We start from the raw sequence: 18079 nt of genomic DNA on the forward strand, positions 1-18079 counted from the left end.
GTGGGATCGCCACAGGAGGAATGGGGAGAAAGCACTGGATGATGAAGAAGGAGGTAGTGGGCAGGAGATGGGAGGAAAAGGGGGAGATAATGCTGCTTTTTGTTGGCGGACAGTGGTGGAACCGTTTGTGTTGCTGGGGGAGATAAGAAACGGAGCAAACGAGGAGCCCCAGCACACACACACACACACACACACACACACACACACACACACACACACACACACACACACACACACACACATATTTGGTGCTAATGCATTGTGTCAGTGTGACCGTGACCCTGTTGTAAAAGCCCGCCATCCGCCGTTGCAGGTGACACACCTTCGAAGTGAATATCAGATCTATTTGGACAGAAACGCATTGTCAGATTCAGGCCGGCGAAAAATATTAATAGATTCAGTAAAAAAAAAAAAAAAAAGGGGGAATGTCACAGAGGAGAAACATGATTGACGTTGGGCTTCATTTCACGTCTAATCTTCCCGAAAAGAATATCACGTCTCTTTTATCATCCGGCTTCCAGTAGCCACAAATGAACCCACGGTTCATTTAAGTACAGCCGCCGACTTACAAAGCACTTCTCCTAGATTGCCATGAAAGCTGCCGTTTACCGGAAAACAACAAAAAGCAGACGCAGACGGGGAGAGATTAAGGAAGACGGGAGGCAAACGTCTCCCTAAGCCATCGGCTGATGAGAGCTAGTTTCGATGGCGTTCTTTGCTGTTGTTATTTTGATACCTCACCTCGTATGTCACGCTGGATCTATTGTTGTAGTGCGTTTTTCTTTCTTTTAAGCAGATTTGAAAAGAGGAGGACAAGAGGTCAGAGGAACGGGAAGTCAAAAAGCACATTTATAGCAGATTATTTTGTTTATTTTAAGCAGGAGGTAATTATTGTTCTGACTTTTGGTGCTTTCGAGGAGCTGCTCTCTCTCATATCCACCAGCCTGCATACAAACTGACAGGCTGAGCTTTTGTTGGTGTTCACAGGGGGAATGAATGCAATGGAGTCGAGATAGTTCTCTATTCAAGCTGTTAAAAATGTTTCTCTTGCTGGAATCTAAAAAAAACCTGAGACAACATTTTGCACCATCTTATGAAGAAAAGAATTATGAATATGATAAACCCAAACTAATGAGGCACCTCGAGGCGGGACGCACCAGTGGCGCCGTTTAAAGTACGGGAACGTCTAGGCTACATTACTTCTTTATGAACTATTAACCCCAATTTAATCCCAGTTAACCCCATTTAACACCCAGCCATGATAGCTGGGATATGAAAATATGAACACCTGAGCTCTGCGTCCCTGTTCATTGCTGGATGTTTTAAGCTTCATGAGAAGTTGAACTGAGGACTTAAGATCTCACTTGAAAGTGAACTTTAAAGCGTAAGGATTTCTTTAACCGGGCTTTGTTGTATACTTTACATAGTTAACATTTAGTTAGTGTGGAAGTAAAGGGAAATGCATATACAACTAATATTAATCTTTTATTATTCAATACTTTCAAAGAAAGCAGAAAGGCCTAATTGTATGCATAACTTTTAAGAATAATGGTTTAAAAATTCCGAGACTTGGTAGATTCTAAACCCAAATAAAATTCTCTACTTAAAGAGATGACTTTATGGGACATCTGGAAAGACATACTGTACATGTGTAGCATATTTGAATGATGATTGACAAATATAAGAATTTGTGATCAGAATAGAATTGTGGCATTATTATAGAAGTTTTTGTCTGATATTCATTTTGATGCTTTTGTGTATTGTATCGAGGGTTGGCATTCTTCAAGTTTTAGATTTTTGGTTTATGTGTTAGGCTACACTTAACATTTAAATTACTCATTCAAATTAATTTAACTATATTTTAGGACATATACTGAAAGAGAGCAGAGACTGAGAGGGGCATTTCTGTCTGACAGAAGGACAGCTTCTAATGAAACTACACAAGCGTTATTGCAGTGGATGTAAAATATCTATATCCATATCACCGTGAGCCCAACCGGCTCTCTAAACTGGCTGCAGGGTTGCAGCGTGGATCGATACCCACTATATTAAAAGCTACTGGATTAGTGTCCCTTTTTTTTTCTTATTCTCTCCCTCCGTTCCTCTACCGCCCTGTATCTCTCTGGTCGAGGCTTACAGTCAAACATTCATATTAATTAGCCGAGCCAAAATTAGCTTCCTCTGTAGTGTGCCCTTGTTTGTTTGCAGGTTATTAGCGGACGGCGCTATCACACCTGTAATGTGTGTCAGCAGAGTTGTACGTTGTGCTCCGCTCGGACAAACTAATAACTAATAACTGTGGAGAGATGATCATAACACAAGATCCAATTTCTTGCTGTTAATGGAGCTCCCCTGTCAAAACCGTGAGACGTGGTTGAAAGCTCCGGACGGTAGCTAGTCAATAGATGGGTTTCCGATGTCAAGAATGGACTAAAAACATAGCCAGCCTACCTGCTAATATTAAGTACAATTCTTTACGTATTTCCTCTGTTTCCTTGCAAGCACTGTTAGGCGTTAGAGTTGAAATCAGGAGCTTTAGTTTACTGTTGAAGCAACAGATTTAGTCAGAGTCGGTGATTCATACTCAAACGGTCCATTCTGGTTGGCATTTCTCTTAAATGAATAAAAGCGCAAAGGTGCAGCTGTGGCTCCTCTGGCAACCAAATTATTCATCAAGTGCAACCACCACATCTCCTGCTCCGTGACTCAGACGATCTTCAAAATGCGATTCCTCCCACTCGCAGATGGGTGTTTGCTCTTGGTGGATGTAACCTTTTTATTTTATTTTAGTCATATACCCTTTTTCGAGACATCCCCATGAAAACCTTTTGAGAATGAAGCGCTCAACCTCCGAAGGCGTAAAAGATAACTGACAAGCTTTAACCAACCGTTAAAACAAGTCCTTAATCTCAACGGTAAACTCAAGTCATAGTGATAAACTCTTCTTCTTCCGGATCCGCCAGATTGTAACCCAGAACTGTTTAATGCTCATGATGAGTCAGCGGATTGGAAGTCTTCCAAGCTACATTTGGTGTGATGATGATGATGGTGATGATGTCTTCTTAACCTCTGGTGATGGGGTTGGATGAGATGACGAGGATGTTCTGTGCCTTGAATTTGAAGTGAGTGTGAGTGGGAAGCACATGTTTTACATAGTTTTATAATCATTTTAATGTCTTTTATGTTCAAGTTTGTGTGTGTGTGTTCTGTTTAAAAAAAGCAAGAATCAAAATCGATGCAGCAGAAAACAGAGATATCGTCTTTTTTTTTTTTATTCCACACGTGTTTTCTTTCTCGACAAAACATGGCGCCTACATTACCCACGATGCAACATGACAGGTCAGAGATACAGGCGTGTTATGCTAGTAGCGGCTAGTGTTGTCACGGGCTGCTAGCCTGAAGCGGAGGAGCGGCCTACAGGAGCTCATCTTTCACTCCCACATTTGTTTTATTTGAAATAACTTGTAGTTATTATTATTATTACCTCAAGTAAGGACATCTATCAGACTCCACACAGCTCCTTCTGGAGTCCCAAAAGGCTTTATAAAACTATTTTTCACAAATGCAGAAGTACTTACCCAAGAACTGTAAAAAAAACAAACAAAAAAAACTTTGATGTGTAAAATCAATCCAGCTCCCCTTTGAAAGGAAACATAAACTGGCAAAAATACGGCTTATCCTCCTGTCTTTGTGAAGAAATCTGGGCCTAATATGTAGATAAAAGAATTCTTCTCTCACTCACACACACTCATACACACATAAACATATACTCCTTTCAGTAAAACCCCAATGCCACACTGTTTATGCTGTATTGTCTTTTTATTCTCATGTTAGCGGAGCAGTAGTCTGCTGCACCACTGTAGGAGAGGAAGCCTGATGCCGATGTGACCAGCATGCTAATCATGTGTAAGAGCAGAGCAGAGGGGGGTTTAGCCTATATAAACACACACACACACACACACACACACACACACACACACACACACACACACACACACACACACATATACACCTACAGCACACACACAAAACCCCAATCTCCAGACTTAACACGATTTCTCTCCCCAATGATCGATGCCTCGAATTCCACCAAGAGCCAAATGTTGTGTAGTATCTTCTCGAGCTGATTAGTCACCACCAGATTAAATGACAATGTTGCATTAAGGATTTTTTCATGGTGGTACATATTTTGCAGTGGTCCCTAAGAAACAAACAGGATGCTGTGTCGATCTTTTTATAGCTGTATTAATTATATTAGTGTTGATTTATTTGATTTTAACACTGGCACCAGCTTGTCGACACCCCTGTTGATTTTTCCACAACTGTGAGAAACCTTAGCCAAGAGGAATTCCCTCATTCAGCTCCTCATAGTAACAGGCAGCAGGTAGTAACGTATCTTATTAAGTGGATTTGTACAATATGTAGGGGCCGGGCATTGAGCTTTACTAGTTTTTTAGGTGCTGACTGAAATGTTTCCGTGCTGAATGTCTTAATCTGTAGTGAAATATGGCATTGAATGTGTAATCGGAGATATTTCCTGATATATTTAATGAATTTGGGGTTTTCTTCAGCGCTTAAAATAAAAAAAACGAATACATTTGAGTTATTTGTTAAAGAGATCGGTTTTAGATTCCTCAACGATAGACGTATTGAAAAATGTATAATTTTGGTATGTGTTATTTTTTCATTTGCACCAGTATGGAAGGATTTCAGATCATACCAAGCCCTAACACTATGGCGTGAACACAGTATACGCTTTAAAGTAACTTCACAAGCAATAGGGCCGCTTTTGTCATCCTGCATCTTTTGCTCGAGTCAACACTGGAGTTAAATCCATGCTGACAGCGAGGCAGAAGATAACTGAATCCTTATTTCTGCTCCTCCAAACCCTCCAAACCCTTCTGCAGCCTCCAATGTCTGCCTCTAATGAGTCCGAGCCACTAAAAGACTAAAAAGTAAAATTATATAGTACAACTAAGGGTCATATAAAGCAGCTTCTTTCTTTATAACACAGATTGGGCTCATATTCCATTATATGCATATGTGAATTATCAACAACATACTCTTGTTTCCTCCAACCAAGTCACGTCGTCTGTGTAACACCAAAACCCAATTTCTGCTCACACTGCGCTGTCACTCATCCTCTCTTCTAATGAGAGCTCGAGATCTCTGTTTTCAGATGAATTATTCTGTTTGCATCCTAATGTAAAAGCAAGATGAGTGGGAAAAAAAAAAGATTCAGTGCTGCTCCGCCAAACTGTTGACATCTTTACAGGCGGTCTCCACTTAGTCGCAATCTATTTTAAGACTCTTGTTAGTGAGGAAACCAAACGCTTGTTATTTCTGCTGCCTGTGAGGCTCCACAACCTCCCACCCCTTTACTTCCATTCTTTCTCTACCTTGTTCTGTCTTTACATGGTGTTTTCCTGCTTCTGTGTCTGTGTCTGTGTCTGTGTGTGTGTGTGTGTGTGTGTGTGTGTGTGTGTGTGCGTGTGCGTGTACATTAGTGTGTCAGAGGTTAGCGGGTTGAGTCCACTGATAAGCTTATTGAGGACCTCGGGATCAAAAAGCCCCCATGTGAGGTTTTAAGCCACATCAGCTCCACCTCTTCCCTGAAAACACAACACACACACACACACACACACACACACACACACACACACACACACACACACACACACACACACACACACAGAGAGTTCAAAGTCTAAACTATGTGTGTTATCAGAATTGGAATGCCAGATTTTTCGGGGGTTTGAACACGGGCTGTCTCTGATAACCTTGATATTTATTATTAGGTTTGTTTTGCTAAATATCTTTTAAAGATTTTCAGAGTTTTTATTCCACAAGGGTAGATGATACAAAACAATGATAATAATAATAATTATAATAATAATAATAACAACAATAAAGGTAATAATTATAATAATTTGAACAATAATAAGACATAATAATTATACATAGTAATACAACAATACTACTACTACTACTAATAATAATAATAATAACCATAATCATTTAAGATGAGGTATTGATATTGCATGTAATAATATTGTGTAAAAAAAATTCAGCGCCTCATCATTTCACATTTTATTTACATTCATGGATATGCCTCTCTCTTTGCCTCCTTACACTTGTATTTTTGAGTGTAGTGCATTTGCCAAAAAAAGAGACAAAATGCACGATAAACAAAGTTAAAGTCGAATTTGACTGATGGCATTATAATAGATTTTTTTTCTATAAATATCGTGATAATATTGTCATTGTGAATTATTTTGTCCTCAATAACAGTGTAGAGAAAACTTGATAAAATCGTGACAGCCCTCATTTGAATGCTGTAAAAACCTTCCTCTGTATGACGGTGGTTATTTCTTCCATTTTTAGAAAGTGTGTGTGTGTGTGTGTGTGTGTGTGTGTGTGTGTGTGTGTGTGAGTGTGAGTGAAGGCCACCAGGCTCGCCCATAAATCTACCAGGATCAAAGTGACTCTGGAAAGGTGGCGGATAAGTGGATGAAGGGTTTGAAATATTGTGCTTGGCTGACTTTACCTCAAGTGCTCACACTGAAACGCACACAAACATCACATCGTTCTATTTGTGATATCACTGTGTGTGTGTGTGTGGGGGGTGTGTGTGTGTGATTAACTAACTCTTTGCTCGGCCTATTGTACTTGTAGTTAACTGCTGAGTGAGTGCATGTGTCTGTGTGTGCGTTGCCTTTAGGTTTCCATAAAAGCATCTTTTGCAAACCATACCATTTTGAATTTCTAAGATACTAAATTCTGGTAGCCGAGTTAAGAGTGAAGTCCCAGTTTCCTCTGTTCTGTTCCGTGTCCTCCCCCTTTCTCACTTCACACATATTTCCCGTCTCTACCGTCAATAAAGGCTAAAATTGAACGCTTTCAAATCTCCTGCAAAGAGCCTTCAGTCACATCCTCAGTCCTTCAGTTCAACTGCCAAATATGCCTCTTTGTTCCCTCTGCATCATTGTGCTCAGAACAACACATGATGGAGGTTTAGACCGACAGCACAGCCTGAGCGGTGGCTCTGTTGTGAGCAGACGGAGACGTTGTTTTTACAGCTTTAGTCTGCGAAAAATGTCACACGTCTGGTCTTGAACAGTGGCTCGATCTGCTGCAGGTAGTCCACGGTGCATCAAGCAGCACGGCCTCTTTTTGTTTATACGTTGTTGTTGTTGTTGTTTTGCGGTATTGTGGTTAAGCAGACACTTCTTCGGAAATTCTTCACTGAGGTGCATTTGGGTACTTTTGGGAAGTGTCGGAAAAGTGGATGTGAAAAATATGCATGTTTTCTTTTGAAATTCCACTTTGTTGTGATTCAGGTTTAGTACAGTAAAAAAAAAAAAATGTGGCCTTTGTTAGGTTATCTCATTGTTATGCAATGTTTCACTACATCGTTATTTTATTGATAATATTTAATCATGCTTGGAGGCATACTATCTTTAAAAGGAATCTTATTATTATCACGGGATGATGACATTGTGTTATTCTTTTATAAGATTCAGTTATCCAAATTGCTCAAGCAAGTTGTATTTCAAAATTTGTTAAGTTTTTTGTTTTGCATGATATAATGTGCAAAAATGGCACACAGGTCATTGTTTTAAGCATCATTTTGATGATTTAATATGCACATAATACATTATTTATGCATTTCTTTGAAGCTACTATGATATTAGGTGTGTAATAATATATTGATAAATTATTTCCGTTGATCTGATATTGATTCGAGCCATATCAGCTAGTCCTGTCACCTGCTACAAATGTTGTACCTTCTTCATTTATTGATACGTTTCATATAAACAGGTGAATCCCTTTGCTTTGGATTGCTACTTAAATGATTCGTCTGATTATTGTTCCGTCACTGTTATTTATTGGCACATTTTAAATTAATTTGCTTGAAATAGGTGTCGGTTGAGAGTTGAGAGTGTCCGTCATCTATAGGATGTTGGATTTCATTAGGCCTGTTGCTCTGTGTCCAAAGTGTTCGGTCCAGCTGTGTGTCGGGGGCAGAGACTAATCCATGTAATGGGATGATAATGAGTCTGGAGGAGAGGAGCAGGGGGGAGCTAGTAAAGGAGGAGGGTGAGACTCTTACTCTTTATGTCAGCGGCAGAACCGGCGCCGCCATTGATCGCCATCACCGCCGCGTTATTCCAGAGAGGAGATGGGGGGGCGGAGGAGACGTTACACTGGGGAGGGACGACGACGGCGGCGGCTAAGGGAGACGAATCACTCGTGATTAGAGAAGAAGACGAGAGCAGTCTGGAGGAGAGGAGGACAGGGGATGTGGGGGAGATAAGTGATGATAGATAGGGGGGAGGGGACGGGAGGGAGAGAAGGAGGAGAAGTTATTAAGGTTGAAAAGCCGAGGGAAGAAAACAAATGAGGGATCGTGAAGGTCGGCGTTCCCACAGCGCTACACTGTGTACTTGGCATGTTGTTTTGCTTGTGCGACACGGCAAGGTCACGAATCCCATGACGGACTGTTGTCAAGGGAACCATAGGCACCTTCCTCCTTAAAGCCACACACACATTTAGACTTGTTCTTCTGTAATCCCCTTGATGTAAATTTTGACGCTTAAAATTCTCTACGTGTTCATTTTTCAATCATAGACGTTTTTGTATTCTCCATTTTTTTTTTTTACTCCTGCTGTAGTTTAAAATAATGATGAGTCACTGAGTTGACACTTCTTGATCATCTCTTACTAGGTCGAGTAGTTCATCAAGAAAAGATGCCAAACATTTGCTGGTCATGACTTCGAAAATGTAATTTTTTTTCTGATGTCCTTTTTACACCCAAAGAGATACTTCAAGTTTCATAGTGTGCTGACATATTCTTTTACTAATTAATTCTTCTTCTTAAAGCCTAAATCCAAAAGTGCAAACCTTTTTACATTGCTTATCATTATAAAATGTAATAATTTCGAACAAAAAACACAGTTTGAAGAAGTCACCTTGGGCTCTTGTAAAATGTGAGTGGCATTTTTTACTTTTCTTTGACATTTTCCAGACTAAATATTCAATATCTTAGTAAAAATACCTTAACGTGACAGTTGAGTCAATCAAATGGGCCCTTAATGAGCCGAGCACAAGCCTATTTCTTGGCATTTTGCTTCAACTTGCTTTTTCTTCTAGTAGCTTGATATTTCATATTGTTTTATGTCTTCATTTGTGTGTGTGTGTGTGTGTGTGTGTGTGTGTGTGTGTGCGTGACTACATTTGTCGTCTCTGACGGACGCGCTGTCTTTTTTCAGAGACTGGCCTTTCCAAAATGTCAGAGGTCAATCTTCCCACAGACATTATTGAACCGCTGTCTCCCTCCGTCAGCTGCCCCCCCCCTCTTTCATCCGCCCATGCCTTCTTCTCTGCAACTAATAAACAGACAAATAGCAGCGACTGCTGGGAAAACACGAGGCGCTGGCAGCCGGAGGGGCATTAAACATTGGTTCAGTGGTGGTGAGTCACACGGCGAGGTCTTCCCCAGTTTTTGTCCTGTGGAATCGTGAAGGCTTTCTATAACAAATTGATGCTCTCAGTAACCCACTGAGGACACACACACACACACACACACACACACACACACACACACACACACACACACACACACACACACACACACACACACACACACACACACACACACACACACACACGGAGGCCTTTCCGGTCTTTTATTACGTAATGTCAAACGACCGCAGCACAGTTTCACAACACAACACGGGGGAATAAATAAATGTCCCGCATGGGGACTTGACAACCAAGGATGCATGACATTGAGAGATGAGATCAGTTCATTTAGGAAATGGGGAAAAGTTGCTTCATTTTTTTGTCCGACATTCCAAAAAATATATAAAACAGATGAAAAACAGCATCTTGAACAACCACTATTTGGCATTGTTGAGTGAATTAAGTGCTTTATCAAAATATTCCAATCAATCTCCAGTAATGGTCCACTTACTTGCTTTTTAAGGAGCTTTTAATCGTACCACATTGGTCATTTAGCTTCGGTTCTTTAATGGAACTGGAGAGCTTTTAATGTCATCACTTAAAGACCATGTGATACGGTGGAAATGTCACAAACAAGTTAAAAAGTAGAGCTTGTTTATGCAGTTTCCAAGGTCAAGAATTATTTGTAAGGGTCAAAAAAATATTTTTTTAAGCTGCAAAGAATTCTAATAACATTTAGCATTCCCAGGGCCCAAAAGGAATATTTATTTTATTACTTGGGGGATTTATGTGGAACCTATCCATAGTCATTGTATTACCTACAGTGGGTGGTGGTCAGCACCCCTGCAGTTTGGAGAAACAGACTGGAGCAAAGTAATGTACTGCTGTGGATGTGGAGAGCAGAAAAAACGTAACGTAGCCACCCAAAGAAAGGCTCACATAAAATAATCAACATGTGTTTAAGAGTATGCTATATTTAGAATATTGTCCAACCAGAAACTGTCCGGGGTTAGGGTCTTTTGGTCTTTTGGCTTTAAAGATAGTTTCATTTTCACTTTAGTTCCCTGTTGGAAAGAATTGTCTAGATAAAGAGCTTTTATGATAAATAAGTGACTATTGTTCACTAGCTAAATCTGTAGATTAATTCTCTGGCAATACACTTTTTGCTAAATCAGGTGGTGGAAAGTTGTCAAGTAGAAATATGACACTTAAGATTTGCTGGAATATTCACATCTGTATCCTGTACTTTAAAAAACACACATGAATGTAGAACTTCTCATGTGTGTTTGTGAAAAGAGTTTTTAAAGCCTGGTTCCCTCATTGTTGTCATTTTCTCAGCTGTTTAAAGCCAAAAAAATAAATAAAAAAATCCAAACTTAGCCCAGGGGGTTTGGCTGAGACCTGACAATAAAGCAAACACACACACCTGACTCAAGTTCTGTAAACTCCTAAACTCCTCTTCACTGGAACTAGAGTTTGTAGATTTAGAAGAAATGAAACTGCGTGTCGACACGTGTTTTTCAAGAGAATTTGTGGTGTTTTCCTAGTCGGAGCTTCCTGATAATCTGGAACCAGCAGCCATTAGAGGAACTGCAACTAGACGCGCTTCCACACGGGCTCTAATGTTTACTTGTGGTGGCTGCGGCCTGGTCCAGACATTATCAATAGTACGTTTAAAACTGCGGTGGGGGAGGGGGTGGGGGGGTTTGTGTGCGTCTCTGTGTTTTTATTGATCATGTGATGTTGAAGCGCTGTAACTGCAGAGCTTCTCCTCTGACCGTCCTCGAGGCGACGTGTTGTTTTACAGAACAGTTTCATTACCCGACAAGGACACGCGGAGCAGAGCTCGCTCACAAAACTGATCTGAGAGCACCTATTTTGCAGTTTGTTTAGTCCTCAGTAGGTGTCGGCCGGTTTAGACGACCACAGGAAAGCTTTTCAAAGTCAGTTTAGTACACTTTGGAGTATTTACTACTTTACACCTTAACTCCAACCTGAGCCTCTGAAGTTAAGAGATAAACAACTTCTTTACTTTCAGCTGCTTTAGAGTTTAAAGTTCAGGTTTTAAAGGCTCATTTAATGATTTTGCTTTTTTCACAATAATGTAATTACATGCAGATTAATAGATAATTTAAATGATTGTTAGTTGCACACCTAGTCCTACATTCACTAATCCTGTTGCCGTGAATACTCTTCTTCTAAATAACAAATGGGTATTGGTCCGCCATTGAAAATAGTTCCCATGCATTATTTCATTTAGTTTGAGTAATGTTTGCTAAAAAACTACAGTGCCCAGCAAGTTAAGGAAAGTACTTTGCCTTAAAATATTAAACTTTGTTAGTTTAAGATTAGATTAAAGAGTCTTCTCTTGAATAGAGAAAGGAGCCGGACTGATGCATCATCGATTTTTTTTTTTTTTCTTTTTTTTTTGTCTTTTCAATGGGATTTATTGTCAATATGAAAAGAAATCCCTGAATGATGCTTAGTAAGAATGTTTTGCTCCTATCAAAAGCTGAAGCAATAAGTAATATTTCTAAGCGTACACATTCTCTAGTTCCAGCTTCTCAATTGTAAGGGTTTGCTGCTTTTGTTTATCTTGTGTGATAGTATGACAAATATTTTTGGGGGATTTTGGAATGTTGCTCAGACAAAACACACAACTTTAAGACGTCAGATTGGGCTAAAGGAAATCAGGATTGTGAAAAATAACTTTATAAACCAATTCTGCCGATTCTTTAAGGGAAAGAATCGGCAGATTAAATAAAAATAATTGTTAGTTGCAGCCCTACATAAACTATAATCAAGTATTTGTGTTCACCTTTATATACTTTAATAAACAGAAACCCATCTCTGAACCTCAGCTTTGTTCATATAGACCTTTGAATACAATGCAGTTGATCCAGATGCTTTAAAGTGAAGAGACAAGTTAAGAAAGGAGAAAACAGAAACATGAGACCGATGCAGCTTTCCCTCCTCCTGCAGATTTTAATAGACCAGCTGAAGGGAGTTATTTACAACATGTCAGAACGAATAAAATATTTCTCAAGTATGAGTTTAAAAACAGAGGTAGTTTCTGCTGGGAATGAATCAACATGACGGCTTAGCTGGACTCCCTAAAAGACAAAGTGGGTTTTTTTGGGGGGGTTTTCCCATTATGCATTGCAGCTTTTACTTATATCCCAGCTGTTTTGACAGGTTCGTAAATATTTGTGCAAGAAAAGTAGATGCCGCGTTCCAATTTTTCCATTTCCCCTCTGTCCAATCAAAGGCTCTGGTGTGGTTCCCTCATGGCCGTGCCGCTCCCTGCCGTCTTCCACTTATGTTTTTTCTTTCTTTTTTTTTCTTTGAATCCTCCTTTGGTCTTGTCCGTCCCTTTAGTCCAGATTGATGATGATGTGTGGCGACTGTGGAGGTGTAGTGACAGGCTGTCGAGGAGACGAGGCCAGAGAAGTGAGAACCGGACCGGGTGAGGAAGCGCTTGTGTCAGGCGGACTGTTTTGACCTTTACAATGTGATGCCCCTCGTCAGCTGTGGTGACAAGCGCTGTAACAGTGTGGCAGTCGAGGCTGGAGCTGGGTTTTTTTTTTTAAGCATTTGGCTTATTGTCTCATCCAGGAGGGGATTTTTACAGTAGTTCAGTGCAGCAGATGTGCCGTGGCTGTTCTAATGTGAGATAAAAGGTCGTTGTTGTTGATTATTTTCATTCCTCTCTTCATTTTTCTACATAGATTGTGGTTTTTCGTGTTGTTTTTTCTTCTGTTGTCGGCTGTTTCTTACGTTTTGATGTAAAAGAGTCAAACTAAAGTTAATATCAGTAAAAGCAGAAGTCCCACTGGCACTTGTTTTCATTTACTGAGCAACAATGAAGTACCGCTCGGCTATTTATTCATTTATATCTCAAGGGGGAATGACTTTGTTGTGTTATGCAAGTAGTGTTACCAAGGCAAATTGATGTACTGCCTCTCCAGGGCCCTGAGTCTGTGTATATTCAAGGTACTGAACAGCGAGCACCATCGGTATGACGTCTTATTCCAGATTTGATTCATCATACTGGAGGTTGGAGGAGTTTAAGGACCTTCAAGCAGCCATAACGTACAGCTATGATGTCCGGGGATGAAGGCCCTGATGGTGTCATAAACATTTAGTGCCTCGGCAGCTCTGTGATGGATCAATCTCTGGGAGGGAAGCCGGGCAGGTGCAGACCGACGCTGTCCTTCTGCACGTTCTCTTGTTTTTTCGCCTCAGATGTGAACTCGGTCCTGAAATGCACCTGTGCAAAAGCCACAACTTCCGGTTCTCCTCTGACTCCCCCAGCACTGCTCCACCAGTCCGACTCTCTCACCCCTTCTCCCCCATCCATTACTCACCCCCCCACACCTCTAGGGGTGGGGATCTCTAGGCACCTCACGATTTGATTCCGATTCAAAGGGCTACGATTTTGATTCTAAAACGATTATCGATTCATCTTGATGCATCAAAGTGTGTGTGTGTGTGTGTGTGTGTGTGTGTGTGTGTGTGTGTGTGTGTGTGTGTGTGTGTGTGTGTGTGTGTGTGTGTGTGTGTGTGTGTGTGTGTGTGTGTGTGTGTGTGTGTCTGTGTGTATATATATATGGATTTTTTGGCTATGGCTATTTTTAAAACACTGCATATTTGTAATGATTGATAATTAAAAACCAGATGAGTTTACTTCCATTATCTTTTATTGATTTAATATTAGTAACAAATAGAAGAGATGTGTCAACTCCAGGGTTACACTTCCAAGCATAGCAAAGAGAACCAACAGAAACAGACATAAAATGTGGTTTTCCTCGTAGTATAAACACACAACTCGGCATGTTCTGAGTGATTTGACATAACAAGCTGCTCTTATTCACAAATAAATAATCTAGACGACTTCTCCTCCCTCTTTCTGCCTCCTCTCCACCCCGATATCACTCCGCTCAGATCCAGCAGGTGTAAGCAGAAGCTGCACTCAGCCGGCTCTTTCTATCAGGGAAAAAAAATAAAATTGATTTGTTTTTTTTAATTCGTATAGATTTAGCCTCCGTCGGCCACTTTGATCTTGTGCAGAAAGCCTCGGGGAATCGAGGAGGAAGTCTCTCGGCGTGTGTCGCTGAGTGTTTGGGTGGTTTGCATCAGCAGTCGGGCCATTTGTCCGTCTCTGAGTGTCGGGATGGGAGCACTAAAAAACAAAAAGAAGAAAAAAAAAGATGAAAGGCAGGAAGTGTGGTGGATTTGGAGGAACGCCCAGGTGAGATGAGAGAGAGAGAGAGAGAGGAGAGTTTTCTGTCCACTCTGTCTGCCTTTTAATCTTTCTAGTTGCCGTTAGAAGTTTCAGGGTGTATGTTTGTGTATCAGCAGCCTCCTGGACTATTGATCCATGTAGAGCTCAGCCGACCGGTTTTCATCATTGATCGTGTTGATTGCTTTTTTTTTTCTATTGTTTTCAGTCACGTTGAATGGATTACTATGTGACTGGCTATATACAGAGCAATGATTGGGGGGTGATAGTAACTCACCCCTGAGGGAACTTAGATTCATAGCGTACTGATGGAGGTTGGGCCTCTAAAAAGGGCTGTGAACAGCAGCAGCAGTGGCAGAAAGTTAACTGCAGAAGTTGCGGGACAGCATTCGGATGCAGCTAAGGAGTGCGTAAGGCTATGAGGGCCTTAAGTAAAGGTTGCATCGGAGACACACTGCACGTGTCAGTGAGAAGATTATGTTACGCGTCAAGCTGTTTATCTGGTCAGCTCATACAAACGCAGAATATAGTGAAAACTGCACCTGATCCGGAAGTTACGCCTTTGTAGTGCTTGTTTTATTCACCCAAAACCTAAGATATCTTCAAGTTAAATGCTACAAAACACAGAAAAGCAACAAATCTTTGCGAACAAAAAAAGAAAAAGGTTAATTGCTTATCCTAATTTTTTGGCAGCAGAGGTACATATTTGTCCTTTTATTTCTCTCCCGCTTATCTCCTTTTTGTTTTATCCTAAAGATGTGGACCGTAAAATAGAGCATTATTATTCCCTCCTAAAATAATTTTTAATCATTACCAACGTACTCATTTCTGGGCTTTTTTGTTGTTGTTGTTGTTACTGCTATTGCTGTCTGCTTTTGTAAAGTGTTTACACAGGCCTCTGCAAACAAACGCTGTACGGCTGTTTATCATACATTATGATTTGCAGAATAATAATTGCATTTTTCCCCCCTTTCTCTATTTGCTATATCATACAGTTAATCTCTTTCTCAACACAGTGTGTCAGCCTCTTTCATCCTCAGATCATTGTCTGTCTGTTGTTTGTTTCTTCCTCTCCGTATTCATCCACATCTCCTTTATTATTTGTCATTTTCCTCCATCTTCCCTTCCGGCCTCTTTTTTTCCAGCTCGTTTCTCTGTCTTCTCCTTTTTCCTTTTCTTTGTCTCTGCCTCTTTTTTTTTTTTTTTTTTTCCTTCATGTCATTCATTCTCTTAACATTCATGTCTGTCTTTGTATTTCTCCTTTGTTTTCTCACTGTCTCTCTGAATCCCTCCAGGCAGCCCCTGCAGGTCTATTTTAGTGGTTTACTTTCTGTCTCTAAAGCCCTGGAGATGAATTATTGAACAGACTGACCCCTGGATGCACAGCTGCTGTTTGGGTGTGCCCTTTCTCTGATTGTGTTTCAGTTCTTTGAGTGCTTCTGTTCTCGTATCTATGGCTTTGTTTTTGGACAGTTTTCTCTCTGTGTGCAATTTTGTGCGTGAAGCGATAGGAAAATTGTACTTTTCAAAAGCTCTTCTTTCTTCTACGTTTCTCAAATCGAATACATCAAGCATCATTTTGATTGTGTGTGTGTGTGTGTGTGTGTGTGTGTGTGTGTGTGTGTGTGTGTGTGTGTGTGTGTGTGTGTGTGTGTGTGTGTGTGTGTGTGTGTGTGTGTGTGTGTGTGTGTGTGTGTGTTTGTGTTGACGAAATATTGGCTTCAGTTGGAAAAAGGACACTTTTACAAGAATAGCAAACCATTTTCAGTCCCTTTTGGGAGCATAATTTAATCTTTTTTTAACAGCCTGTCATCAGAAATAACACAAAGCTGCACTAAAGGCCTCTTCGAGTTTCACTTTTCATTTTATTTTCGCTTCATCCGGTGGTCCACTGGAGAGTCAGAGAGTGAAGAAGAGGCAGGACGGGTGTGACACATGCTGATGCCTCTCATGCTTTTACATCGCAGTTAAATCAAATGTCTTTGAGTCTCTCCATTTTGCACTTTCCTGTTAGAACAATTTCCATCACAGGAAATTATATAAGTAGGGCATTAAAGAGCACAAACATCTGAAAAGGAGCTGATTTCTAATAAGTGTGTAAAGGAGATAAGCTCTTTGTTTTGCTCAGCATATTGTTACCGTCCACTTATTGACAAAACTCTGGTAGCTGATCTCTGTACAGATAAACGGACCACCGACGACTTAAAGCAAAGCACCATGGCGTCTTCTTTACCAAGTCTCTTTGTGTTTTTGTCTACAGGCTGTTCAACCTGACTCTGAAGAAGCTGATCATGCTGAAGGAGCTGGATAAAGACCTCACCTCCGTGGTCATCGCCGTCAAACTACAGGTACGAGAACTATCTACAGCCGGACAGGGAAATGAAAAAAGATGTGACTGACAGCAGGATTTTGTCATTTTCATCCACAAAACCGTGCTTTTGTACATAGAGATATAATCCAATATAATGAGAAATGATTCTATGAAACGCAAAGATATCCAAACCCACAGTGAAACTAGAAACGTCATTATTATCATCGCAGAAATAATTATTTCAAGCCCCCCCCCAAAAAAAAGAATCAAAAAATTGCCAGAATAAGTACAGAATGTGTCCTTGGGCAAGACACTTAACCAAGTTGCTCCTGAAGGCTTGCCATCGGTGTGGACTGGATGTTGCATGAATGTTAGTTAGAGTCTGATGGTGGCACCTTGCATGGTAGCCTGTCATCAGTGTGTGAATGGGTGAATGATATGTAATATACTACTGATTGTAAGTCGCTTTGGATAAAAGCGTCTGCTAAATGACTGTAATGTAATGTAATGTAAAACATAATTTAGGTCATTAATGTTTTTAACGTCTGATTAAACTTTCCTCAAAAATAAATGAAGCCCCATCGATCAATTTTAAAGCTTTATAGTTTTTTAGGACTTAAAGACTTGAATTTCCTTTATTTATCTGAGTCAAGCCAGTTGACCAGTAGATGTAGAAACGCTGCTGAATAAGCCAAAGAATGTTTCTGTAGGAGTCGTTCATTGTTTTGTCGAGTCAGGTTATCGGATCTGGACACACTTCCTCCTCTCTGTTTACGGCCAGAACACTTGTGCAACTCCTCCACAGTCGTGGACTCTAATTGACGTTTTTCAAATTCTTCAGGGGAGCAGTAAATATTTCTCGTTGTTAAAAGTCCAGCGAGCAGCCAAAGTGGGCGGAAGTGAACATGAATAATTGAGTTCAGAAAATAAAGAGTAATATTTCACAAAATACAGTTAGGATGGGAATATAAGAGTTTGTCAGTGTTTACTTCATCCATATTATTCATATTAATTTAATTTCCACCTCTGCTGCACTTTTAGTGTGCTCTCCGTCATCTCCA

The 18079-nt window shown here is 40.4% G+C and overlaps 1 protein-coding gene across 1 annotated transcript in view; it reads left to right on the forward strand.

Annotated features, from left to right (window-relative positions):
• Nucleotides 1-18079, forward strand: part of LOC129093126 (phosphofurin acidic cluster sorting protein 1-like) — a 56953-nt gene that overhangs the window by 16730 nt on the left and 22144 nt on the right. The window contains exon 2 of the mRNA XM_054601041.1: nucleotides 16968-17055. Coding sequence (XP_054457016.1) covers nucleotides 16968-17055 — 88 coding nt within the window. The remainder of the gene's footprint in view (nucleotides 1-16967; nucleotides 17056-18079) is intronic.

Source organism: Anoplopoma fimbria, chromosome 7 (assembly GCF_027596085.1).
Source record: "Anoplopoma fimbria isolate UVic2021 breed Golden Eagle Sablefish chromosome 7, Afim_UVic_2022, whole genome shotgun sequence".
NCBI lineage: Eukaryota > Metazoa > Chordata > Actinopteri > Perciformes > Anoplopomatidae > Anoplopoma > Anoplopoma fimbria.